This window comes from Equus caballus, chromosome 14, assembly GCF_041296265.1.
Source record: "Equus caballus isolate H_3958 breed thoroughbred chromosome 14, TB-T2T, whole genome shotgun sequence".
Taxonomy (NCBI): domain Eukaryota; kingdom Metazoa; phylum Chordata; class Mammalia; order Perissodactyla; family Equidae; genus Equus; species Equus caballus.
In genome coordinates, this window is record NC_091697.1 from 44290271 (window position 1) to 44315453 (window position 25183).

Consider the following 25183-nt stretch of genomic DNA (forward strand, 5'->3'; position numbering starts at 1 on the left):
AGTAGGACACCCTGAAGGAGACCGAGGCTTTCTTCTCTCCCTCTGTGAGGGGCCAGCTGGAGCCTCCTTTCTCTCGCGAGTTCTCAGAGCACCCAAAGCCCGCCCTGTCCACTTGACATTCACCACAGACTTGAAAGCACGGAGCTTATAAGCAGAGACTTTAGAGCAGGCAGATATGGGTGCGTGACCTTGAACAAGTTACTTCACCTCACTGAGCCTCAATTTCCTCTTCTGGAAAGAGGGAGCATCCTAGTACCTACCTCGTGGCTACTGTGAGGGTGAATGAGAGGATACAGGTCAGCACATGAGAAGCCTCAGTTGCAGGTTGCCCTCACTATTGCAATGACCTCTTCATGTGTCTGTCACATAGTGTGATCGGTTGGTCCCTGTTTCCTTTGACTTCATCTCCTCCTCTTCTTCTCTCCTGTGCTCATGTGACCCCAGGCACACTCACCTCCTGCCATCCTCAAGCACAGCAGGCTTGCTCCTGCGTCAGGGCCTTGGCAGTGGCTGCTCCCTCTGCCCGATGCTCTTCCTCCCTATATAAGCATGGCTAACTCCTCATCTACTTCAAATCTTTGCTCACATGTCATGTTTTCAGTGAGGTCCACTCTGACCACCCCATTTAAAACTGCAACTCACCCCTCCACTCCCACTCCCCCCGACTCTGCTCTCCTTTCAATTTTTCCCTTATCCCTATTACCTTCGTACTGTATCATTTATTTATTATTTGTGTCATTTACTGTCTTGCTCCTCACACAAGAAGGCCAGCTCCAAGAGGGTGGGGGTCCTTATTTTGTTCACTGATATATTACAAGCCCCTAGAACAGTACCTGGTATATATAACAGGCTTTCAATAAATATTTATTGGATGAATGAATATCTACACTATGAGCTCCCTGAGGACAGAGTCAGGGTGTTCCTTCTTCAGTCCCCTCCTTGAACTGGTGCAAGGGGCTAGGGCAGGGTCTGTAGCCCTGTGGTCTCAGCTCAGGCTATGTTAGACATCCCTGGGAGCCTCTGAAAAAAACTGATGCCTGAGCTCCTTCCCCAGATTGTGATTTAATTGGTCTAGGGCGAGGCCTTGTATTGATATTTCTAAAAAGCTCCCTGGGTGATTCTGATGCTTAGCGAAGGTTGTGCTTCCCAGGTCTGAGCTTCTGGGTGTCCTGGAGGATGTAGGGGAGCAAGTGGTCCTCCAGGACGAATCAGGCTCCTGAACATTTCCTTCCGTCCCTTAATGCTGGCTCCACTGAGCTGCCATGGGAGCTGTCCTTCAGCACCGGCAGACGCTCACTGCCAGACAGTAAAGCAGGACCTTGTTACAAATGTGGGAAGAATCATCATTTTCTTTGGCTGCTAACCCGGCATGCTAGAGCTGGAAAGACCTGCAGAGCTTCCTGGCCTATTCGCATTCTCCTCCTAATGCCCTGACCCTCTACTCTGGGCGAATTCTTCAACAGTAAGGTCAAGGGTGGTTGATACGCTATTCCCAAGGAGTGCCAAGCATCCTCTCTTAGAAGCCTGAATTCAATTCTACAAACATTTCCTGACACCCCTCCTAGTCCATGCCCTGTGGTAGATGACAGACATTCTTTGTCAGGCAGAGGCGATGGATAGCTCGATGGTCTGATACAAAGGAGAGGGAGAGGTGTTAGATCTGTACTCTGGACACAGGGCTGGAGGAAGAGGAGAGCGACATATCCTCAGGAAAGTTTAGGGGGCTTTGGGACACAGGCATCACTAGAATGGAGCCCTGAGGAGTAGGGGGCTGGAGAGATGGGAAGGGCATTCGAGGGAGAAGGAGAGGCAGGGAGATGCACTGGGGTAGAAAGGGCAGAGGGCGCTCCTGGATCAGAGGTGACCAGGGACTTGAACTCCACACCCTCTGGACTAGCCTGCTCAAGAGCCCACTGCCATGCTCAGGCCACCTCTGTGCCTTTATTGATGCTATTCCCACTCTTCAGGATGCTTTTCTCCCTCTCTCCATCCATTCAGACCTGCCCATCTTCAGAGTCCATCCAAATCCTTCCTCTCGCTGGAAGCCTATGTCAACCAGCCCAGCCTTAGTGGTCTTCTCTGAATAACAGCAATCGAACATCTGTGGAGTACTTACTACTCAGTTCACTGCCAGACTCTGTGTCGCGGGCTCTTTGTGCACTGTCTCATTTATGTCACTTGGCAACTTGAGAGAAGCACAACAATCACCCCCACTTTACCGAGGGCAAAACTAAGGCTTAGAGAGGTTGTCATGTGGCCAGGCTGCCCACTTAGGCTTGGCAGGATCAGGGCTGGAAGCTGGGGAGTCTGGCTCGAGACCTCCTTATGCGTTTACCCTCTGCACAGTGCTGCCTCTCCCATCCTCCCCATCACAGCACTGGTTTTCTGATCAGTCCTGCGTAAAACCAGTGCTGCATTTCTTCTTTTCAACCAGACTGCATGCCCCTTGAGGGCAGGGACTGAGTCTAGCTCTCCTCTTATGTCTCCGGAAGCATCAGCCCCAAGTAGGGACACACCGTAGCTGTGCACCACAGATGCTAACTGAATTGAGGAGGCAGCACAGAAGACCATGGAACAGTCTTGGGATAAGGAAACTGGGTTGGAGTCTCTGCTTTTTCAACAAGCTGTGTGACCTTAAAGGCTTTCATTCCATCCAATTCTTTCAAGCTGAGCTAGACCAGCAACTTCTGGAATCCCTTCAAACCCAAAGGCTCCTGCTCAGTTTTCTATACGTACCTCTAAACGCGTCCGGTCCACATCCTTGGGCAGTCGGTTTCTTCCTCTTGTGGTCACCAGCAGCAGTTCATAAGGATAGATCTAAGGAGAAAGGATGGAGGGGTTTCCAGGTTGGGTGAGGGTGGTGGGCTTGCCTCTTTAGCCATATTTTGTGTCTGGGCTCCCTCCTCTACCCAGAAAGGGCCAGACATTAAAGTCTGGAGGAAGGACAGATCTGCCCTCCCTGGGGTTGCCTGGCAGCCTCAAGCCATCTTCTCCCAAAAGGCAGGACCTCAGCGTCCCCTAATACTGCTAGGGATCAGCATGATGGCACTGGCATTAATGCGGCATGAGGCCTCCCGAAGGAAAATGTCTACTATCTGGTGATTGGTAAGTCTCCAGAAAGTCTCTCAGGCCCCTGGGGAACTGTCTGATTTCAGGAGGCAAGGGACGTAGGGCAGGATTCAGAAAAAGTGGGCCACGGAGGGACTGGAAATGCTTGTCTTGAGAGCACCCTTCGGGTTATTTATCGATGTTCCCTTCCCTGCACAGACAGTGCTGTCATCCTCTTGCTCGTCCCCACTGCAGCAGCTCCCAGGGTCCTGGAGCCTCACGGGATCTATAGATCTCCTTTACCTTGTATTCTGTAGAGAGAAAAGAGACATACACAAATGGGGTTTCCATTGGTCTTTGCTTTGTATCACTACACTGGCCTCTGTCTTAGAGACCCTGTCCTTGCGGAATTCACCTCAAATCAAGGCTGGGATGAGCAGAATGGATGGCTGGAGATAGGGGTCAGGCTAATCCAGAGATACGGTTTTAGGGGAAAAAATGACCCTTGAAACATTTAGAATAGAAATAGGAAGAATCGGAGATTGTGAAGCACTTGGGCAAGATCCTCCATCTTCTGGCGGAATCCTCCAGGGTTCTGATGTGGGCTGCACTCCTGCCTGCGCCTGCTCGTAGGAGCTGGAGGAGGCTGGCGGCAGAGCATCATTTGGCAGAGTTCGAAGCTCATGGAATTTTTGCTGGGAACAAAGTGCATTTGGCTCTGAGTGTTTCCCTCCACCCGGGGCTGGCAGGCAGCTCTAACTCAGCAGTACCAGGACAACCAGCACTCTGTGACGGCTCTGGGAACTCAGATGGGACAGATGGCCTGGAGATCACCCAAGGCCAGGAACTTGAGAGGATGAGGGAAGAGGAGGGGAAAAGGGAGGAAATGGGAAGTGAAAGGGAGTGGGAACTCGGAGCTTGGACAGAGCCCAGCACGGGGCCAGAGTCAAAGGTCAGGCCGCAGTTATGAGCAGTGAAGCCCCTGTGAGTCCCAGGAGAGGCCAGCGCTCACCTCGCATGCCCCAGTTGACGGCGTTCATGCTGTCGTAGTGGAAGAGGTCTGCGCTGGGTGTCTGCAGGGGAGACAGAGCCACGGCTGGCCGGAGGCAAGCTCCCCCCTGCCTCCCTGAGCACTCACCCATCTCCAGAACAAGGACCGGGGCTGGTGGGACACGGGGCCCTCTCAGAAGCCTCCGTCTCAAGCCGGGGTGATTTAACTCACTGCCATATCCTTAGCATCCAGGCCCGGCACATAGTAGGCCCTCAGTAAACATTCATTTCTTGGTAAATTATATGGCATGCTTGCTTTCATTGCTCAAAAGCCGCTTTTTCTCTGAGATCTGCCCTGGCAACCCTATTTAAAATTGCAAGTTGCTTTCTCCCCAAACTCCCAGCCCCTCTTATCTTGCTCCGTTTTCCCCCTTTTGTCCCATAGCGCATATTATCTTCTACGTTCTATGTAAGTTGACTCGTTTATTCTTTAATACCTGCTTTCTGTTGGTCCCTGCAAGAACATAAGCTCCGAGGGGCAGGGGTCTTGGTCTCGTGTGGCCTCTGACGTATCCCAAGCACCCGGAGTAGTGCCTGGTGTACGTAAAAGGCCTTCAATGAACCTCTGTTCATGAACGAACGTCGAGGCTGAGTGTCCACGGCACAGGGCCTGCGTGTCCCTCACAGGAGGGGTTTATTAACACTAGCCATCATCTCCAGTGGAGCAATGACCCCTTTTGTGTGCTTGACCCCAAAACAGTCTCCTAACGGGTCTACAGCTTCCACTTCTGTCTCTCTGCAGTCTCTTCCCTACGTGACAGCCAGAGGGATCCCATTAAAAACCCAAGTGGGATCACGCAGCACACCTACTGGAAACCCTCCCAAGTCCTTACCCAGCCTGCAGGGTCCCACTGACATCCCTGTCTGGCTGCATCTCCACGTTCCCTCACCCCGGCCAGGCATCCTCCCTGCCCAGGGATATTGACACTGGCCTTTGCTCTATCTGGTGGCTCTCGCTGGTCTTAGAGCAGTGAGGTCCCTCCATGTGCTCAGGCCTTTGTTTAAATCCACCCTCTCTGACCTCCTCTCTCCTCCCTTGTTTTGCCTTCCATCCTAGCGCTTGTGGCTACCTGACTTCAGATCACACCTTTACCTGTTGGCTGTCTGTCTCCCCAGCCAGAGCGTGAGCTCCGTGGGGGCAGCAGCTCTGTCCCCTGCAGGCGCCCACACCCAGAACAGGGCGTGCACTTAGCAGGTGCTCCATGAACAAACATTTGTCTATGTCTCTTCTTCCCCCGCCACTTGTCCAGTCGCACAGCCTCTCCTCTTGCTAACGAGGCATACTTTTCCTTCCTTTTCAGTCCTTAAACCAACCCCCTGCTTCCATGAAGGTTTCACGTCAAAGGCTGTAAGGAGCTCAGCAGGCGACAAGCCGAGGGGAGCATGGCAGTCAGGCGTGTGCTGCCGGGCAGGGGCCTGGGCGCGAGTCCTGGCTCGACCCTCTCAGCGTGTGAGAGCTGGAGCCAGCCACCACACCGCTCAGGACCTCCACTTCTTCATCCACAAAGTGGGGTTAGCAATAACAGCTACCTCACAGGGCTGTGAGCACAAATGGAGCAGTGCTTGTAAAGTGCTTAGCACGGTGTCCCCAGTCCTTCCCACTGAGCCCTTTTCACACAGGGCTCCTGGGGAGGAGACCAAGCATTGCCTTGGGGTCCTTCAGTTAACACACCTCTGGCCCCACAGCCTTTGTCCAGGATTCACCTCTAAGTAGCCACCATAATCACCACAACAATGAGCTAATGCTGGCATTGTTATCCTCTTGGGGACAATGTCCCCAGCACAGCCTCTCTTACCCTGTGCAACCCGTTTCTTCTGTAGGCAGGTAGGGAGGCAGATTTGGAAATGAGAGGATCTGAAAAGAAAGAGCCAAGACAATTACCAGGAGCCCCAAGCCAGGGGTCCCTCTCCCTGAGGTCATCTGGCTGCAAATGGCCAACATTACTCCCCAACCCAGAAGCCATTAGCTCCTCCCATTGCTCTCCAGACATGCAACTGTCCATCTTAGGGGTGCATCGCCCTGCCAGAATTCCAGGCCCACCTGAAGCACCCACTCACACAGCCTTCTGGCCTTACCCTGCACACATCTATCCTCCTATGGTGGACCCCTGTTCCTGGACACAGGGTGGCTCTGGACAAAGGCCCTGGAATTGGAGTTGAGCTCAGAACCCAGATGGGCAGGCTCCCATGTGTGTGGAAGAGGGGCATGCTCTTTCTTTCCAGGAGCTACTGGGCATGGCAAGCCTGGTTCCAGAACCAAAATTGAGGCCTTCTATCTGACAAACACAATGGGCTGGACTATTTGAGATCAGGACTGTGCTGGGACATTCACAGTGTATGGTCATCACAGCTACTGGGGACCTGCAGCTCACTCAGCTTGGGCCCTCAAAGGACACGATGGGCTGAAGTAGGGTGAACAGAACATACCGCTGTCAGCCAGGTAGTGGGACCGAGGGGCTGCAGGAGAGAAAAGCCAGAGATCAGTTCATGGAGACAGACAGACATGGTGGACAGTTCATGGGGACAAAGACATGGCTCCCATACCCAGCCCAACCTGGCTGGTGGGCAGAGGGGCCTCCTTCACTACCTCCTTTCCCACTGGGCAGTTTCCGGTTGTTGCACCTGTGCCCCATCCTCCCTCCCCGCCCAGCTCCTGGCCCAGCACCTGGCGCACAGCAGGTGCTCAGTGGTATTTGCTGCCCAGATGCCACTGGATGAGTTGGGTTTTGAGCAGCATTGGTGCACTCACAGAGCTCAGAGCTGGGGTGGAAGACAGCGCCCCTCAGTGGTCAAACAGGGGAACAGGCTCATCAGTTTGTCCTGGCTCTGCCATTAGTAGACACCTAACACTACAAGTTACTTAATCACGCTTCAGTTTTCTCATCTGTAAAATGGGGAGCGACAGTGTCTCCTTTATAGGCTTATCGTGAAGAATACATGCCGCAGACAGTGAGGTGTTAGCACAGGGCCTGACTCCTACAAAACACAGTCAACCTGGCTTCATATCCTCACCGCTGCCATCACCTTCGATCTCACCTTGGGTCAAGGTCACTCTGACTTGGGTCTGGTCCTGGCTTTGTCCCTTACTGGCTTTCTGACCTTGGGCTAGTGACTTAAGCTCAGGTCTCTCATCTATAAGGTGGGTGATAATTATCCCTCTACACTGCGGGTCTTTGTCAGGACCAAGAGTGACAATATACCTGCAAATGCCTGGCACATTGAATTATAATAAATGGTACCTTTTATTATCTGTTAAGTGTTGACTTGAGACAGGATTTCCTGGCAGGACTACCTTCCACAGGGGGTAAGAAAGAGAGGAGCCGGAAAGAGCTTGTGTGTGTCCAGGAACAGAGAGGAGCTTACAGTGAGAGACTCTCAGGGCAAAGTGCTTGAACCAAACCTCTTCTTGTACACCTCCAGTGATGGAAGACTCGCTGCCTCAGAGGCAGCTCCTTATGTCTGAGTTATTCACACTATTAGAAGACATTTTCCTTTACATCGAAGCTGACTGAAAGTCACAGCTTCGGATGCCTCAAAGCAGCAGCAGTGACTGCTCAGAGCATACCGTGGTCTTCTTTAGTGCCTCATACAGCCTCTTGCCAAGTCTATGCTAGACCCAGGCGAGGCTGTAGGAGTGTGGATCCAACGACGGAGCGGGCAGGAAAGTTCCCCCTACCCCGGCAGGCCTCCAGGGCAGTGCTTACAGCCATTGAGGGACATCTCATAGCCAGCTGTGTGCAGGGCCTCCCGGCTGCTGGTGGAGCTCCGGGGTGGGGTCCAGGGATCCGCATAGGAGCTGGACCGGGCCTTCATCTCCTCCTTCAGAATCAGCCGGCCAATTCCACTCTGGAGCTGGAGGGGTGGGGGGCGGTGGGAGGAGCAAGAAGTTAGAAGGAAGCAAAGAACCCTGAGATGGAACAGGCTGGGGAAAGACTCTCCATAGTCACTCTCTGCCATTTTTGTCTTCCCAGTGTCCCTCCCTCCTTGTGGCACCCATATTTCCTTTGGGACTTCATCTCTCTTTCACAAGTAGTCTTGTGGTCTGGGTGGGGCACAAAAAGCAGGCCTGGCCAACGACAGGACTGCAGGGTCCTGGCCACACTGACTGGTTCAGTGAAGGGCAGATGGCTCCAGCCGGGCCAGTGACAGCCTTCCTGGACTCTTGTTGGAGTTGCTGGCACCCGTTAAAAAAATTTTTTTTTTTTTAATTGAGATGAAACTCACATAACATAAAATTAACCATTTTAAAGTGAACAATTCAGTGGCATTTAGTACCACTACCACCTCTATCTAGTTCCAAAACATTTCTATCACCCCCTAAAAAGACCATGTACCCATCAAGCAGGTACTCCCTATTTCCCTCCCCTACCATCCCTGGTAATCACCAATCTGTGCTCTGTCTCTCTGGATTTACCTATTGTGGATATTTCATACAAACAGAATCATACAATATGTGGGCTTTTGTGTCCAGCTGCTTTCACTAAGCATCATGTTTTTGAGGTTCATCTACACCGTAGCATGTGTCAGCACTTCATTCCTTTTTATGACTGAATAATAGTCCATTGTACGGATATACCACATTTTGTTTCTCCATTTGTGAGTGGATGGCTATTTGGGCTGCTTCCACTTTTGGCTATTGGGCATAGTGCTGCTATGAACACGCATGCACATGTGTTTGGTTATCAGTTTTCACTTCTTCTGAGTATCTACTAAGAAGTGGAATTGCTGAGTCATATGGTAATTTTATGTTTAACTTTTTGAGGAACTGCCAAACTGTCTTCCCCAATGGCTGCACCCCTTTGCATTCCCACCAGCAATGCCTGAGGGTCGCTGGCTCCCACTTGCCACTACATGAGAAGAACCTGCCTGTGCATGAGGCCAGTGGAGAGGCAAGCCAGCACAAGAGAAGAGAGACAATTTCTCTATGGCAATTTTTTGAGCAGCTGGATCGAGTCATACCTGAAGCTAATCCTACCATTTGACTTTTCAGTTATGCCAAGTTATACATTTCCTTTTTCTATCATAAGTGAGTTTGAATTTGGTCACTTGCAAATTAAAAAACCCTCAGTCCATACCTTAGACTAAGCATCTCATTCAGTGTGCGTGGCTTGCTTACCTTGTGCATGCTGCGGTCAAAATCATCCTCCTCTCCTCCAGACGAGAACCTTCTGGCTCGGGGCACTGCCAAAAGACAGCTAGGATCAGTTCCCGCGTGTGCTGCCCACTCGGCCTGCCCTGGGGAGAGGGCACACAGGGCCAGTAGAGCCTACACAAGTCGGGGTTTCTTGGCTCCACCACTGTCTAGCTGAGTGACCCTGCACAAGAGCACTCTGGTGAGCCGCCTCCACTGCGGGCCTCCCTGGATGGAGACGCCGCATCCCTTCTCATTCCGGGGCGATGACGGGCAGCGTAAGCTGACTGCCAAACAGAACTAATGGCCTCAGCGTTGACACTTTTTCTGCCGCAGGTAGGAGAGAGGAGTCCTCTTTCTGCCAAGGGTAGTATACACGCCTGGACCTGCTGGAGCTCACCCTGCCAGGACAAGGGCAGAGCCAGCTTGAGACTGGAGCCACCCCAGGGGACAGGACAAGTCCTGATGACGCTTATTCACCTCTACATCCAGCTATGCCTCAAAAACTTTCAGTCATATGACCCAGAAAATCTCTGTTTTGGCTTAAGCCATTTGGAGTTCGTTTTCCTTTTTCGATTTGTTCTTTTGTGATTGGAACGGTCTTGTTTAAGATTCCCCTCCCAGCACCCCCCCAACCCCCAACAAGCCTGCTGGGCACGGGCTCTCCTGCCTGTGCAGCCTCTGAACACTTCCCTTTCGTGGGCACTGAGCACTGTCCACTTTGCTATGAGCTGAGCTTCTGTCTTATCTCCTTTACTAAACAGAGAATTATTTGAGGGTAAAGAAGGGGTCATTTCTGAGCTCCTGTGAAGCTTTGCTCAGAGGGGGCTTTCAGTTAGTAAAGGTGTGTGTGAATCAAAGTGGCACGTGATGAAAATTCTTCCCCATAGTTGAAAGAAACAGCTTGGAATGTCTGACTGGGTGGGATGGTGCCTCGAGGACCACTAAGCCCCCCTGCCAGGCTGCCTGTGAGGGCCTTCCATCTCCCCACATCATCTCCTTTCCATTCTTCCAAACCATTTCCACCCTACAGCCAAAGTGGTCTCTTAAAAACACAAGTCTGATCATGTCACCACTTTCGAGGGCTTCCTAGTGTTTAGGATAAAAATCCAAATCCTTACCTCAACCCACAAGGCGCTGTGGGATCTGGCCCCTCACCCCCGACCTGCTCCCCTCCCTCTCTGAGCTCGAGGTTAAGCTGAGAGCATTTCTTTCCTCCAGTGGAACCAGCCCTCCCCTCTTGGGTCTTTGCAAATGCGTTTCTATACTCTGCTGGCTTAACTCCTCCTCACCCTTCCTATGGCGGCTGAGTCTCTGTGTCTGAGAAGCTTTTGTCATCTTCCAGGCTGGACAGTGGCCCCTGTCATCAGCTCTCCTACTTCCTGTGTGCCACCTCCTATATATCACCTCCCTCTCCACTTGGGACTTAAGTCTCCTCCGTAAGGCAAGAACCTGGTCTATTTTGCTCCCGAGGGCCCATGGCTTGGCTCTCAGTACAAGTTTGGTGAATGAATAAATGAATGCTCATGTGAAGGAGGGGGTGACTGTCTGTCCCTGGCACAGGTGACAGGGCTCTGGCCCTGGCTCCCCCATGGGTGTACTACCTTTGGGGGACCCATGATAGGTCCAGTATTCAGACTCCGCAGCGTAGTAGGGGTCTGGCGAGTAGGCTGGACTGTACTTGGAGGCCTGGCTGATGTCTTCACTTGTTTTGCTCTTGGTTGCTGTTGACAAATCACCTGTGAAGGACCCAAGGAGAGAGCTTCAGGGGGGCAGAGTGTCCCTGAAGAGTGTCCTGTACACTCTTTCCCCTGCCTCAGCGGGGCTCCAGCCCAGCGAAATGAGGCCACTTCGAGGCCAGGTCTGGGACATGGAGCATCAAAGCGAAAAGCCCTGGGGCCAAGCCCCTCATTTGACAAATGGGAATATGAACACCAGAGAGGGAAAGAGGCTAGCGCAAGATCACAGAGCAAGTCATACCAGAACTGGACCAGGCCCCAGCTCAGGGATCCTTCACCACATTCCGTGGACTCTCAGGTGGGCTCCTAAGTGAACACCAAGGCTGTGGCTCCTCCAAGGAGATAAGACAGGTCCCAGGCGAGCTCTCGCCCTTACCTTCTCACCCTCTAGAAGCTGGCCTGCTGTGGATTCGAGCCACATCTAGAGTGGGAATTGCCAAGCAGGGCCATGATGCGTGTTGAGTCAGGTCAACCTTTTCCTCACACTGAAATGTCAAATCCTGCCTGGGGAGACTGCATGGCCCGAAGGAAGGAGCACTGGACAGGGAGTCAGCAATGCTGGGTTCAGCTCTGCCACCGAACTCAGCTGTAACATTGGGCAAATCCTGTCCCTCTCTGCCTCAGTTTCCTCATCTGTGAGTACTGGAATTGGTGTGCTGGCTCAGGTGCCATCCAGCTTCAACCCTTCCACCTGAAGTCCACGACATGGACCATCAAACCCATCGCAGGCACACGAAATGCAGGGCAGTGACTTTAGCATGGGCCAAAGACTGACGAGAGGCTGGCTAGGGCAGAGGGAGGGCTGGGGAAATGAGCGGGGCCTTGTGATCATTTCTCAGGAGAGAAGCTGTAGGGACAATTGCTGTGCTCCGTGCAGCTGGAGGAGCAGAGGGTCCTGGGATGGGCCCTCAGCCAGCCCCAGCCTGTGCGTCCCCCTCCAGCAGCACTTGCCTCCCAAGTTTGTGAATCCTCTTTGATGTGGGTCCCAGGCAGCCCCTCCCACCCCAGCCGATGTCATTCAGCCCTTTTATCCACTGTGATATCCACACAATCCACCTCCACCCTAGACTCCCCCCGAGCCTGGTGCTGCCCCTCAGAGCCCACCTGGAAAATCTCATGCAGTCCTGAGGTGCTCGAGATCCGGGGGCCTTTTCTGGACAAACTACCTTTGTTAGGGTTGGTCCCTTTCTGTGGCCACTTTGGGTACATGGTGTGTCCTCCACAGCCACGCATAGACATGCATGTGCTCACAGACTCCCCCGGACCCCACACCAGCCCCCTTAGAAATCGAAGACATTTGTCTAAACTGTCAGGTCTTAAGCATCCAGAGCCACTATTTAGACTTGTACTGCCCCCTCCACCAGCTCGGTGAGTTCAGCTGTACAGCGCTGCTTCTGCTGTCTCCATGCTCGTCCAGTCTGTGCTCCCCTGTTATCCAGCCAGACCCTAGACACGTGAGGGTGATAGGGGGTGGCAGCTGGGCCCCTGCATCCCCAACAGAAGGGATGTGCTTAGTCAACCAAGCCTCAATAAGCGCTTTTGCGAGAACGAACAGGAGCTCTCAGTGATGAAGGAATGGCGGTTCTCATACGGAGTGCAGGCAGGAATCACAAACGAAGCCGCTTACAGTGCAGATTTGTGGGCCACATTCTCAGTATTTCTAATTAAGGAAGTCTAGGGCAGGGCAGGGGCAGGGCCCCTGTTTTTTCAATTGGTCTCTCAGGTGCAGGTGGTCCACAGACCATTCTTTAAGAACCACCAAATGAATGAATACACAAATGAATGAATGAAGGCAACCTCGTTGACATCTTGCTCCTTTCTCATCCACACCCCCTCTCCAGGCCTCCATCCATTCTCTGGACACTATGACTGAGAATGGCCTAGAGCAGTGGTTCCCAAGCTGGGCTGGGCATTGGAATCATCTGGAGAAAGTGTTACAAATACAAAATTGTGATTTAGGAAGTCTGGGGTGGGACCCAGGAATCCGTATGCATCCCAGGTGACTCTAACGAATGTCAAAGTTTGAGTGTCAATGCCAGGAGTGCGACTCTCCCAGGGGTGCATGCATTTGACAAGGGTTGCTCTGACCATGGAATTTAGGACCCCAGACAGCAGGGAAGGAAGGTTGGGAGGAGCTGGGAAAGTACTTAGAGGACACGAAATGCTCTTTTGAAATGACACCAAATTCCTTCCTAATGTCACTTTGAGTGATTGGGGGCAGCCAACAAGAAGGACCGAGTTACAGTCATGTGTGTGTGTCCCTCCTGGTGGCCTGTGCAGAGCCATTTGCACAGATGGTTAACGGCCCCCTCCCCTTGCCTGGCCAAGTCTTTGACCGTACCATGCCGTTTGTAGATCGGGGGTTTCCTGTAGATGTTACTTTCTCCAGCTGCCAGACAGACCGGGAAGGGACAGTGGGGAGAAGACAGAGAGAGACCGGAGAAAAAGAGACGTAGTTGGTCAGTTGATCTCAAAAGAGAGATAGTCAGCAACTTTTCCCAAGGGTGCCCCTCTTTTCCCTGGTGGACTTCCTCTTCCAAAACTGAACTTCCAACCTCATCCCATCGGGTTCCAAGAAAGGTGAGGGGAGAGGAATGGATGGATTCGAACAGTGCTGAGGAAGGGACTTGGGGCTTGAATGGTGGGCATGCAGGCACAAGGCAGGCGCGTGCTCAGCAGGACCCCATGCAGCAAGGTGTCCAACGCCTCCACCCAGCGGCCACGTCTCATTCCACGTGAAAGGCCCCAGAATGCTGCGGCCACAGTTCAGCATCATCGCCCTCCCACTCCCTCAAAAACAGACGGGATGGGACCTATCTGGGGCAGGTGAGAAAGGTGTAGGTGAAACAGCAGCAGGAGCTCCGGGGGAGACGTGAGTAAGGAGTGACATCCTGAGCTCCAGGGTTCTGCTGGAACTCAGGGGGAAACCTCGTCCAAACCACAGCCACAAGGCCACCCAGCCCCTGCCTTCCTCTGATCTCCTATCACTCTCCCTCATGCTTGCCTCCTCCAGCCACGCTGGCCTGGCTGGCTAGTTTAGTGTTTCAGGGCCTTTGCACTTGCTGTTCCCTCTGTCCAGGATGTTTTTCCCTGGGATCTTTCCATGGTGGGCTCCTTCTCATCTTTCAGCTTCAATGTCACCTCCTCCCAGAAGCCCTTCCTAACCACTCCAACTAGCTGGCCTCCCCCACCCCAGTCACTCTATCACAACGCTATGTTTTATTATGTTTATAGCACTATCATTACCTGAATTATCATTTTACTTATTTGTTTACTCATTTATTATCTCCCTCCCCCCACTAGAATATAAACACCATGAAGGCAGGATTTGGGCTGGGCTGAGCACATTTGCAACCTCAGGGCCCAGAACAGTGCCTGGCTGTACAGAGAGAACAAGAGAGGCTCAGGGAAGGCAAGTAACTGACCCAAGGTCACGAGCTTATAATGAAAAGCCCATGACCCTCAGTGTGGGTACTGCCAAGTCCCACCACGGCCCTCAGACATCCGAGGCACTTCCCTGGGCTTCCTGGTGGTCCTGATCAGGGCTGGTTCTGTCAAGTGGGTGGACTAAAGCCCATGGACATGTGAGGACTGGAGGTGGGTTAGTGTGGGTGACTGGTTAGGGAGGGTCCCCAGGAACCGGCTTCTCCGCGGTGCCGGTGCAGGGCGCCCGGCAACCCCACGGAGCATGCACCCACGCTGGGAATTCCAGGCTGGCAGCCTACCTGGGATGTGAAAGTGCTTGGGAGCCTGGTAAGAGGTTGGAGTGGAGGACCTCACATCTAACTGGCTATGGTATGGAGAGCTCCGGCCACTCTCGGGCCCTGGAGCACGCAGGCAGTGGTCCCCAGAGAGAACAGAGGCACAGAGAAAACAGGCATTAACGCAGTGGCGGTTACAGCAGCAGTGAGGTGATGACAGCAGGGATGGTGGGGAGGGGCTGTGCTTGCATGCGGTGTGTCTGCAGAAACAGGCTTGACCCTGTTTTCTTGCTTCACCCCAAAGACAGATTTTGTGGGTTGTAAGAAAGGCGTCTTTGCCCCTCTTAGCTTCCCACCCCTTCCCACCTGGGCCCCTCCCTGAATTGCTCTGCCTGCTTCGCCCCAACCTTAGGGCGGCTGTGGACAACCTGACTGGATTGGGTCCGGCTGGACCCTCGGGTGAAGACCAGGCCACAGCCCCATTTCTGGTCCTCTGGTTCTACCCTCTGGATGGGGCAGGCCAAAAGACGAGGACAGACGGGTTTTCTTCCAGCCAGGACCCCTGGACTGCCTGCCACTCCCCACTCCTGGCAGCTCACCAGCCGCCTTCTACTGCTTCTCAGGACCATGCACCCTCCTGTCCCCCTGCCAGGGGCATCTTCAGGGACTCAGTTAAGGACCAGCTGGTCACCTGAGTGGCCACAGGCCTCCAGAAGGCCATACTGTGACTGAGATCCTGGGGAAGCCCCACGCTGCCTCTGCAGCCAGGGACATCAAGCCACTGCATTGTCCCCTGGCTCTTCCTGTCCCTTTGGGGGCTTCCCCCTTCCTTACCAGAGCGGTAGTAGTGGTGGGGTGAGCGGGAGAAGGTGGGGGACATGCCCTGACGGCTGTAGGTGGGGGAGTCGATGTATCCTGGGCTGGAGGCCCGTCTCTGCCGGAGGTCCAGGTTCTCGTAGATGTCCTAGGGGAGGAAACGGGGCTGTGAGCAAGGCTGGCGACTATGAGGGCCTGTGGCCCAAGGGTCTAGCAGGCAGGTGACAGCGGGGAGACAGGGGATCTGGGATGCTAGGGGCTGAGACATGGTGCTTCCCTTCTGAATATGGAGATCCCTCCCCGGGTTACAGGCACAGGCTGAGGAAGGCTGCAGACAATTTTCAGGGCCTTCAGCCATCACTCACAGGCTCTTGAATGGAACCTGTGGGCCAAGTCCCTGGAATCCTGGCCAAGGATCAAAGAGCCATTAGGGAGGGCATCTCTGGGTAGAGGGCGTACACCAGCTTCTCTTCTAGCCATTTCTAGCCTTTATGCCACCGCCACGTCCTCCAGGTCATGCTCCTAAGTTTCCCCGTGTCTCCCTGGTTGGGGGAGCACTTTGGGCAAGGGTTCAGCCCCTTGGTAGGTGAGGGAGGGTAAAATCAGGGGTCTGCTTGGTCAGCACAAAGGGCCACAATCATAGAAAAGGTCTCCTGGACCAGTTTCATTACCTGGGAGTAGGGAGATAACGTTCCCAGCGACTTAGAGGCGAAGAGTTTGAAGGCAGTCGTGGAAGGAGCAGGAGGAGAGAGAGGAGGGCAAGAAGGAGGGACAGAAAGTGGTTAAATGGCTCAGAAAGAGAGGTCTGCAGTGGCCCCTGGGCCTCCCTCTCCGGATGCCAGCCTCACGGAGTTCCAGAAGGTCAGCAGTGCTGACAGGTGGTTGGAAACCTTGAGATTACGTCCTTCTTTTACAAACGGGAAAAACCAGGGCCCAGAGAGGGACCGGGACAGCTGGGGGCCTCTCAGAGAGGAGGTAGAGGGTCCTCACGTGGAACTAGGCTTCTCCACTGCAAGTTCAGGGCCATTTCACAACCCTTCCCGTCCCTCTACCTGTTCAGGACCCCTCTGCGGTTCATGAGATCAGTGCCCAGGGCAGGGGACCCAAATGGGCGGCCAAGCAAGGGCCAGGCTGCTGCCATCCAGGTGGGAGTTGGGCCAGCTGGTGGTGCGGCTGGAGACGGAACGTGCCGTCTACAGAGGGCAGCAGCCGCTCAGCTCTGGCAGGTCAGGGCCAGGCTGGAACTGCCCGACCTTAACGCAGCCTCTCAAGTTTCCAAGACAAGTTAGAAATGCAGATTCTTATGTGAAACCTCCCAGTGTTGAAATGTTGACAGCTAATTTACATTTTTAAAACACACTTTGTGAGTGACACAAAACAAACCTGGGGGCTGGCTGTGGCCTGTGGGCCCCAGTTTGCCATCTCTGGCTTCAGGAGAATTAGTCTTGGTCACTTGGTCACTTTTCGCTGGTCCATTTCAGGGGCCTGAACCCAGAGAATCTCAGCACTGGGCTCTCAAACCAAATGGAACCCCATCTCTTTAGAGAGGAAGGGGCCAGTGATGGGTGGGGACAAGAACCTGGGTCCCTGCCCCCCAGACAAGGGCTCCTTCTGCTCCAAATGATCTCAGCTCCAGAAGCCTGGGATGGAGTTAGAAATCTCCTGGCATACAGACTGCCAGGACCCCCAGGGTGGTGGCCACCCTGTCCTCGCCAGAGAACACTTCCTTTTCTCCAGCAACCATTTAACGATTTCCAAAGCCATCTGATGCTGCATTTTTATAAAAGTGTCTCTTGCTCTGAGCACAGGGGCTTAAGGCCAGGTACAAAAACCAGAGACTCTACTTAACCAGGGATTAGAGCCTGGCAGAGGGTGAGAGCCATGGGCTGGGTACAAAATTTCTCCACTCTAAGAAAAACAACAGCTCACGGGATAAGTGGTCATGGGTTCTGGGCTTCAAAGTTGGGGTTCTCAGGGAATGGTGGGGACTGGGAGAAGTGGAGAGCCCACACCCTGCCTACAGGAGGCTCTGCTCCCCACCTCCAGATGGTGGAAACATTGGACTAGTGTCGCCAGCTCTGATTTTTCAAGAAAAGTTGGATTTTTAGAGGAAATCTCTTGATTTTTAAACGTTGACTATAAATTCCAGTTTAAAAGACTTTGGAGGCCAACACTGTAGAGGCCAAAGTATCTGGGACGGAGTGGGCAGGGGACGCCACGGGCCCTCCTCTCCTCCAACAGCCCCAGAGAGAGGCGAGACGCCATACCTCCCCGTAGCCACATCTCTCCAGCATCTCGTCGGACGTGTATCTGGAATGAGGCTCGTAGGAAATGAGGTCGGGGCGTTGTACCTCGTAGATGGACTTAACCTTGGGGAGGGCTGCCAGGTCTTTGTAATTAAGGATCTCATTATCCACTTTAGCCTGGGGAAGAGGGAAATGGGCAGGAAAGAAGCAGAAAGATAAGAGAGAAGAGAGAGGAAACAAAAAGCAGGCACAGGAGGAACGAGCTTCTCCAGTTTCCACTAGAAACAAACTATCAGGATGGAAGACTCCTGGGTGGTAGAATAAGACGGTGCTTACAGGCCATCCGTTCCAACAGGGCTAACATTCACCAAGCACACCTCGCGTGTGAGGCCCTGTGCCTTACAGGGACTCTCTCATCTAGATGTCATGATGCCTCTGTGAAGGGTCAAGATTATTCCTAGTTTCCAGATGAGGAAAATGAGGCTCAAAAGGTTCTGCAAGTTGCACCACTTAGCTAGCAGGTTTGAATACACAGCCTGGGTGCCGACTGCCTTCCAACCCCACAGAGTGAGGATGCCCCATTCACAGCATCCTTGAAGAAGTTGAAGATGGTAAAGACAGAATTAATCATGATAGTAAAACACTAGCTAACATCTGGTGAGCACTCAGTATAAGCCAGACTTTGTCCTAGGTCCCTTACGTGGATTAACTCCATTAACCCCTACAACTCACAACTTTAACAGTAGTGCTAATATTATCCTCATCTTTGACTAAGGAAACAGGCACAGAGAAATCAATTAACTTTCCCAAAGTCACACAGCTAATAAGCAGAATTCAAACCCAGCCAGTTTGCCCTCTCCAGTGGCCTCTCCCGGCTTCCCGAGATGGGGAGCTCACTGACAACTGTCAGAGGGCTGCACGCAGAAAGCTGCTCCTTACATCAAACTGAAATGAGCCTCTTACTACTACCTGACTTTGCCTGGGTTCAGCCCTTTAGATCTGCGAGGATGAAGAGACGGCTTCCCCTTGCATGGGACAGCCCACGTCCTGCGGCTCCTGAAGCCACATCCTCTCTGTGTCTGCAGCCTCCAGCTGATCCCTCTGTTTCTGATCACCTGGTTTCTGCTATGGTCAACCAGTACCTGCGCCCCCTGTAACTCCCGCGGTTCACAAGGTCCCGAGGTGAGGCAGATTAAGAGAGAGGCCACTGGACAGAGGTCCAGGGAGACTGTATTATCCTCATAATATTCTCCCAGGGCCGCGCGGAGGGCATGGCTCCCGTCCATCCAGGGCTGCTCTTTCACATCTCCAGCTCTCGCCAGCCCTTCCCTTTAGGCCTAGGGTGGTGACAACTTCCCACTGTTGTAGTCCCTGGATGCCACACTACGTTTTGTGGCCCTGTAACCCTGCCCACACCTCTCTAAACGGTCCCTTCACAGAACCCTCCTTAGTTAAACCCTTTGAAGTGTGCCATCTCATTTCTGCCAGAGCCTGCACAGGTCAGACGCCCACATCTGCACCAATTTTGGGTGTGGGGTAAAGGGGACCTTATAGAAGAGTCCACTTGCTGAAGTCACTGCTGGCTTTTGTCCTGGGTTGTTAGATCTTGACCTTGAGAGCTCTTGGCATCTTACAAACTTGTCTCAACCCACCAATATTCATCTCGGCACTTTGCTCCAAACCTCAAAAATACTAAATTTATATTTCTTCCTATAGCTTCCTTGTTTACAGAGTTATAATGGAGCCTCGGGTCTGGAGGCACAGTGATTGAACAGAGGCATCCTAACACAATTAGTCAGGAAGGAAGAGAACACGTGGGGTGGTCGAAGTCAAGCCACCTGAAGATGACTCAGGAGGGGACGGAGCAAAGTTTGAAAGAACCTGCCCCCTCCAGGTTCACTGATAATTCTATTTTCATACCAAACCTCAGTATTTATGAAAATTAAACCAATACTCTATGTTTCTGTCAGGTATTGCATGTGCCGGAAGTGGTTGGATGGATTCTTCCCCGGATTTGGACGTCATCTTTGGAATGGTGTGACTTCAAATATGGCTCACATGACAGGTGCAGTCATACTCCAGAGAAGCTGGAGGTGAGGTGCCACTAAGGGGAGAGCAAGAGAGAACAGAAGTAGAGACACAAGCCTCTGCTGGGATGTGAGGGGTAACTGATCTCAGTGGATAAGCCCCAAGTTGGAGGGCACCATGGCAGGTGTCCCCAGCTGCTCTGGTTCATCTGTAGTCAAGCTGCTTCTCACAGGGGCAACTCCACGAGCTTTCTCCAGGACTCCAGGGTGAACATCATCAGAGCCTAACTCATTTCACAAAGGTCTGTGCGGCTCCTTAGTAGCAGGGGAGACCGGCCAGCATGAAAGGTATTATAATGCAACCGTATATAGCCTGAGTTCGTGTATCCTGGAAACTGTCTTCTGGAGACATGCTCATGTTTGTCAATAACCTTCTCATGGTGTAGGTCCTGAAACTAAGCTCATTAATCCTGCTGTGGTACGGCTCTGTTCATAGCACTGGGGGGACTATCATCTCTCTTGTTCTGGACAGGAATCTTCAATGAGTACAGCCTGTGATCAAAGTCGCTTGTCTTTTGCGGGAGCCGCATGGCCGTATTGACCCATATTGAAGTTGCAGTCAGTGACAACTCTTATGTCTTTATTCATTTGAACCAAAGAAGAAAGAAAAGGAAACAGTCCATCGATGGGCACCATCCAGGGATCAAGGAAACTGGATGTGGATTTGGAGTAAAATAATGATCTAGCAATGGTGGTCAGGGCCCACCCAGGGATGGAGGGTTCACGGACTATATCCAGAGCTTCTTAACAAGGAATGGGTTTCCCGCTGTAGACCATTTCCCCTACATTTCTGGTCTTCTTGGCTCCTTTGACTTGAGGAAGCCTGGAACAGTCCAGAGTCAGTCGGATTGGGGTTTGCTGACTGTGAGTCCGTTCCTCTGCTGGTCTCAGTCCTGCCTGGCTCTGCCTCCCCCACCTCCTTCAGCTTACTTCTGTTTATCTCTTAGATTTTGAGCTTGAATGTTTCTTCCTTAGGACTCTTCTGTCGAGTCCCTCTGTTCATCTGTAGCATCATCAGAGCACTCTGCACTTTCTCTTCCTAGCACTTACCAGAACTGCAACTGATTATCCATGGAGTCACGTACTCAATGGTAGGAGGACAGGCATCAGGTCAGTGCAGTTCACGTCCAGTTCCCCAGTGCAGAGCCCAGCACTTAGCACAGAATAGACACTCGGCACACATTTGATTAATGAATAAATTACGTATCCAAGGGACCTCTGAGGTCATCTAACTCAACTGTTGTCCCTTCTGCCACATCCCTGCAAATGATGAGTGTCTCTGTGTTTGAACGCCTCTGGGGATGGGAGCGCAGACACACACACATGGTCTACTCCATCTCTGGATATCTCATGTGATTGGAAAGGTCTTCTTACCCTTCCAAATCCTTTACAGCCATGTTTCAGTCATATGGCTTCCTCCTCCTTTCTGCCTTTTTATCATACACCAGTATCTCCACATTGACATTCTACCCAATACCCACTCTGAATACCACTCTGATCTCAAATTTTTATCTTGCCCTTGTCTCAGTTAATGGGGAAGGAGGCACATCGCATGGTTTCAGAGCTTGTCAAGGTTCTTGCTGTCACTGCACTTTCTTTCTCCTGCTCCCACTAAATGATATTATCCCTGTAACTCCATTTACTAGGCTGTGAGCTCCAGGAGGGTAGGGTCCACGCCCTCTCTGTACTCTACTGCACCCTCAGGATCTAGCACAGACCTAGCACAGGACAGGCACACACCAGATACCATTTGGATGAAAATCTGACAGCTCTCTTTGGCTCTCCTTAGAAACGCTTTAGATACCAGGCTGGGGGATAAGAAAGGCCTTTTGGTGGCTGAAAAGTGATACATACGCAGATGACTCGGTTGGGTGACCCAATACTGGATCCAGGGGGCGAGATGGAAGTTTCAGACGTCCGCCTGTGCTGTGGGAGAGACGAAGACAGAGGGGTGGGAAGCTGCACTCCAACTTGGTGGGGAGGGGGAGAGGGGAGTACAAGGACCAGCTCTTCAGGGAACATGAGCATACTGTCACAAGCACTCTCTATTTCTGTACTTTATCTTTATTTTTTGCCTTTTTAATCAACGTCTGAGTGTGAATGAAATCTGAAATGCACAGGACTTTAGGCTGTTGGACAGAATATGGATTTATTTTTTACATATTTGTAGTTGGCCTTTTAGATAGGAAATCACTCATAAAACTTTTCATTTTGGGTTATCTCAGTTAATAAGGTATTTACTTTAAGTGAATAAAACTGGTTAATACTCATTCCTTAGCATTTTGTCTATATAAAATGTAAAAGTAGGTTAAACTTCATGTAATTGCATAATAGACTGATTCCTATAGTGTATCCATTGTAGATTGACTTCAACCTAAGTGGCAAGTTTAAAAAATCTTCCTCTGAACAATGGCAATGATAGAAATGGCTCCCTTAGCAGAACCTGATGTCCGTCTTAGAGCGTCCAAGAGAGTGGCGGCATATTGTGGTTAAAAAGTAAACAGATTGGGAACCAAGGACCACTAGTGAACTATGATTTTAGGGATCTTGGGTTCCTGATCTGTAAAATGAAGGGGCTGGTCCTAAGGACTGTTCAATTCCCTTCCAGATCTCCATCCTACAATTTAAGGCATTCTCAGTGGGGCTATATAGCGGTTTTCCAAACTCTGGATCGTGAACTAGCATGGCTCGGGGAAGATGAATTTAGGTGGAACGTTTGATAACACTGAGTGGCAGAGTGAGAGAGTAGAATGTAAAATTCTATTTCAATCCTCTTGGTTAGATCAAGGAGGAAGTCTTAATTTGGTGCTAATACATTTCAGCAACTTTCTCGACAATCGCTAATTTCCTTTTTCTTCTTTAAAGATTTTATTTTTTTTTCCTTTTTCTCCCCAAAGCTCCCAGGTACATAGTTGTATATTTTTCGTTGTGGGTCCTTCTAGTTGTGGCTCCTTTTTTTTTTTAACAAAGAGAGGGCAGGCAATATGATCTAGCTAGAATTTCTAAGATTTACTCTTAAGAATTATTCCTTTTCACTGAATATATTTTATGGTTACCTTCTATTTATAGCAAGTAATACTGTTTTTCCACTTGGTAATATAGTTTTATTTTAAAATAAGTTAAGCTAAAAATCATGAGTTGATTTAAAGAAAAATATTAGGTAAATAAGGATACAAATGGTACACAGATATGGCAAAAACAATCGGGGTTGTAGAAGAATAACTGAAATTTGAGAAATGCCACCAAAAAGGAGGAAATTGAAGAAGAAAAGGACAACTATGTCTTCTTACACCTCAAATGGGAGAGGCCTTCAAAGAAACAGGGGAAAAAACTCATGGCTCAAAAAAATTATACATTAATAGACCTGCTCTTTTGCAAAACTTACACTAAGTTTGATGAGATGGCAAAGGAGAGAACGTTTAACCAGCTGGTGAGAAATTGTACAGATCTGTTTTTTTTTCCTGTGGAAGATTTGCCCTGAGCTAACATCTGTTGCCAATCTTTCTCTTTTTTTGTATGGGAGCCACCGCCACAGCATGGCCTCTTCCAGACGAGTGGTATAGTCCATGGTCAGGAATCGAACATGGGCTGCTGAAGTGGAGGGTGTTGAATTTAACCACAAGGCCACTGGGGTGGGCCCCACAGATGTGTTTTTAGTTGATACTCTAGCAGGTAACCTTTTATAGAGTCCCAAGAGGCCAAGTTGATATTCTGGGCGAGAGTGTGGAGGTACCTTGGAGATCATCGAGTGGCCCCCAGCACACACCCTAGGTCTCCCCTCCACAGCATCAGGACCCAGGAGCTGGGCCCCTCCCTGCAGTCCTTGGATCAAGAACCCAGATTCACAGGACCTCCTTGTACTTTTCAGAGCACAGTAGTTCAGAGGGATGCAGGACCACAGCTGGTCCAGCATGTGCCCTGCACCACTGGCTGTGCTCCTGCCTGTCTGTATTACCATGGGCACATCACTACCCTCTTCAGACCTTGATTTTCTCACAAGCAAAGATAAGGTAAAATTCCTTGCCCCACTTGCCCCATGCGGTTAAAGAAATCAAATCAGACAGTGACTGTGAAGATGCTTTGCAAACGGTCAATTCCTGTGACAACATTAACTATTATTATTAATAACTGACCATGGCATGTGTGCCTCTGAGAGGCCACCATCTTGGTATGCATTGGTAAGGTTGTAGCGTCACCCCAGAAACACTAAAAACTCACATGAATACAGTGCTTTACAGTTTTCAAAGTGCTCTCACATCCAATGTCTTTATCCCCTCAAAAGCCCCATGATGCAGGTGTTTCCATTAAGGAAATCCAAGGATACAGGCTCACATTTGGAAGTGTGCAAACAAAGGAATGACTCTCTACTAAAGCACAGTGCCCCCAGCTTGTGGCAAAAAGTAGTGGGTCTGGTATTACTTCCAGCTCTCTTACCTTTAACTTCTTCTCTGCCCGGGCTGCCTGTTTGCAGATGGGGTGCCAAACCTCAGAACCTAAGGGGCCAGGAAAACAGCAAAGGCTCAGACTTTTCACACCTACCAGCTTTTGGAGTCTTTCCCCAACCTCCACCTCTATTTATTCCCTCCACAGCATGTGCACCCGGCACAGCAGCCGGGAGGACCCCTGGGTTTTCCTGGTTCTCTGCTGCTATATCAATTCAACCATGCATGCACTCTTTTTGCCTGTCCAAATCCTACCCATTCCTCAAGGTCCAGGTCTCACATGGTATCTTTTTGCAAACTTTCTTACCTGCTAGCTGGGAGTGACTTCTCTCTCCTCCATGATCCATAGTTCTTTGTATCTCTCTCAATACATACGACCTTACATCACAGTAGCTTGTGGATTTATCATCCCAACTAAATTAGAAGCTCCTCCGGCAGGGCTGAGCTTTATTCACTGTTGGATCTCCCACAGCATCCTGCATTGGACCTTGCTCTCAGCAGAGGCCCCGTACATGTTTGTGGGGTGACTAGATGAGTAGACGATTGGCAGTGACTGACACATGGCAGGTGGTCAATAAATATTTGTTGAATGAATGAATGGCAGTGGAGGTGAAATAAAGTGACAGACCGTGGTGACCTCCAGCCTTCTTTTCTCTTCAAAGACTCATGACAGTCTATCAGAGCTATCATATTTAAGGGGAGGCAGTGTCATGGTGGATATTCTGTTTGGGAGCACTGTCTTGACCTGCTAATTCCTAACAGACTCTAGACTCTTCAAATTTAGGATGCTGCGAAAGCCTATATTTTATTGTGGGTGGGGGTCCAGTTGGCTGGCTCCAAACCTGAGAGGCCAATTTGGAAAGGCATGAGCAACAGGTGGCTGGTCACATGTTGAGAAGAAGCCCCAAATACTACACATTCCC

At 51.2% G+C, this 25183-nt stretch overlaps 1 protein-coding gene across 5 annotated transcripts in view; it reads right to left on the bottom strand.

Annotated features, from left to right (window-relative positions):
- The window catches only part of ABLIM3 (actin binding LIM protein family member 3), a 148358-nt gene that overhangs the window by 4437 nt on the left and 118738 nt on the right, over positions 1-25183 (bottom strand). For 2 of the 5 annotated variants that reach the window (XM_070233035.1, XM_070233036.1), the window contains 11 exons: positions 24253-24311; positions 21673-21744; positions 15504-15633; positions 13310-13357; positions 10834-10968; positions 9215-9279; positions 7803-7950; positions 6526-6555; positions 5895-5953; positions 4061-4121; positions 2737-3359 (listed from right to left, as the gene is read on the bottom strand). In XM_070233035.1, the coding sequence (XP_070089136.1) occupies positions 3277-3359; positions 4061-4121; positions 5895-5953; positions 6526-6555; positions 7803-7950; positions 9215-9279; positions 10834-10968; positions 13310-13357; positions 15504-15633; positions 21673-21744; positions 24253-24311 (890 nt within the window). In that variant the 3' untranslated portion in view covers positions 2737-3276. Of the gene's footprint in view, positions 1-2736; positions 3360-4060; positions 4122-5894; positions 5954-6525; positions 6556-7802; positions 7951-9214; positions 9280-10833; positions 10969-13309; positions 13358-14693; positions 14793-15503; positions 15634-16156; positions 16187-17752; positions 17909-21672; positions 21745-24252; positions 24312-25183 lie in introns of those variants that run through there. The other 3 variants (XM_005599308.4, XM_023617463.2, XM_070233034.1) reach the window with 3 other exon arrangements.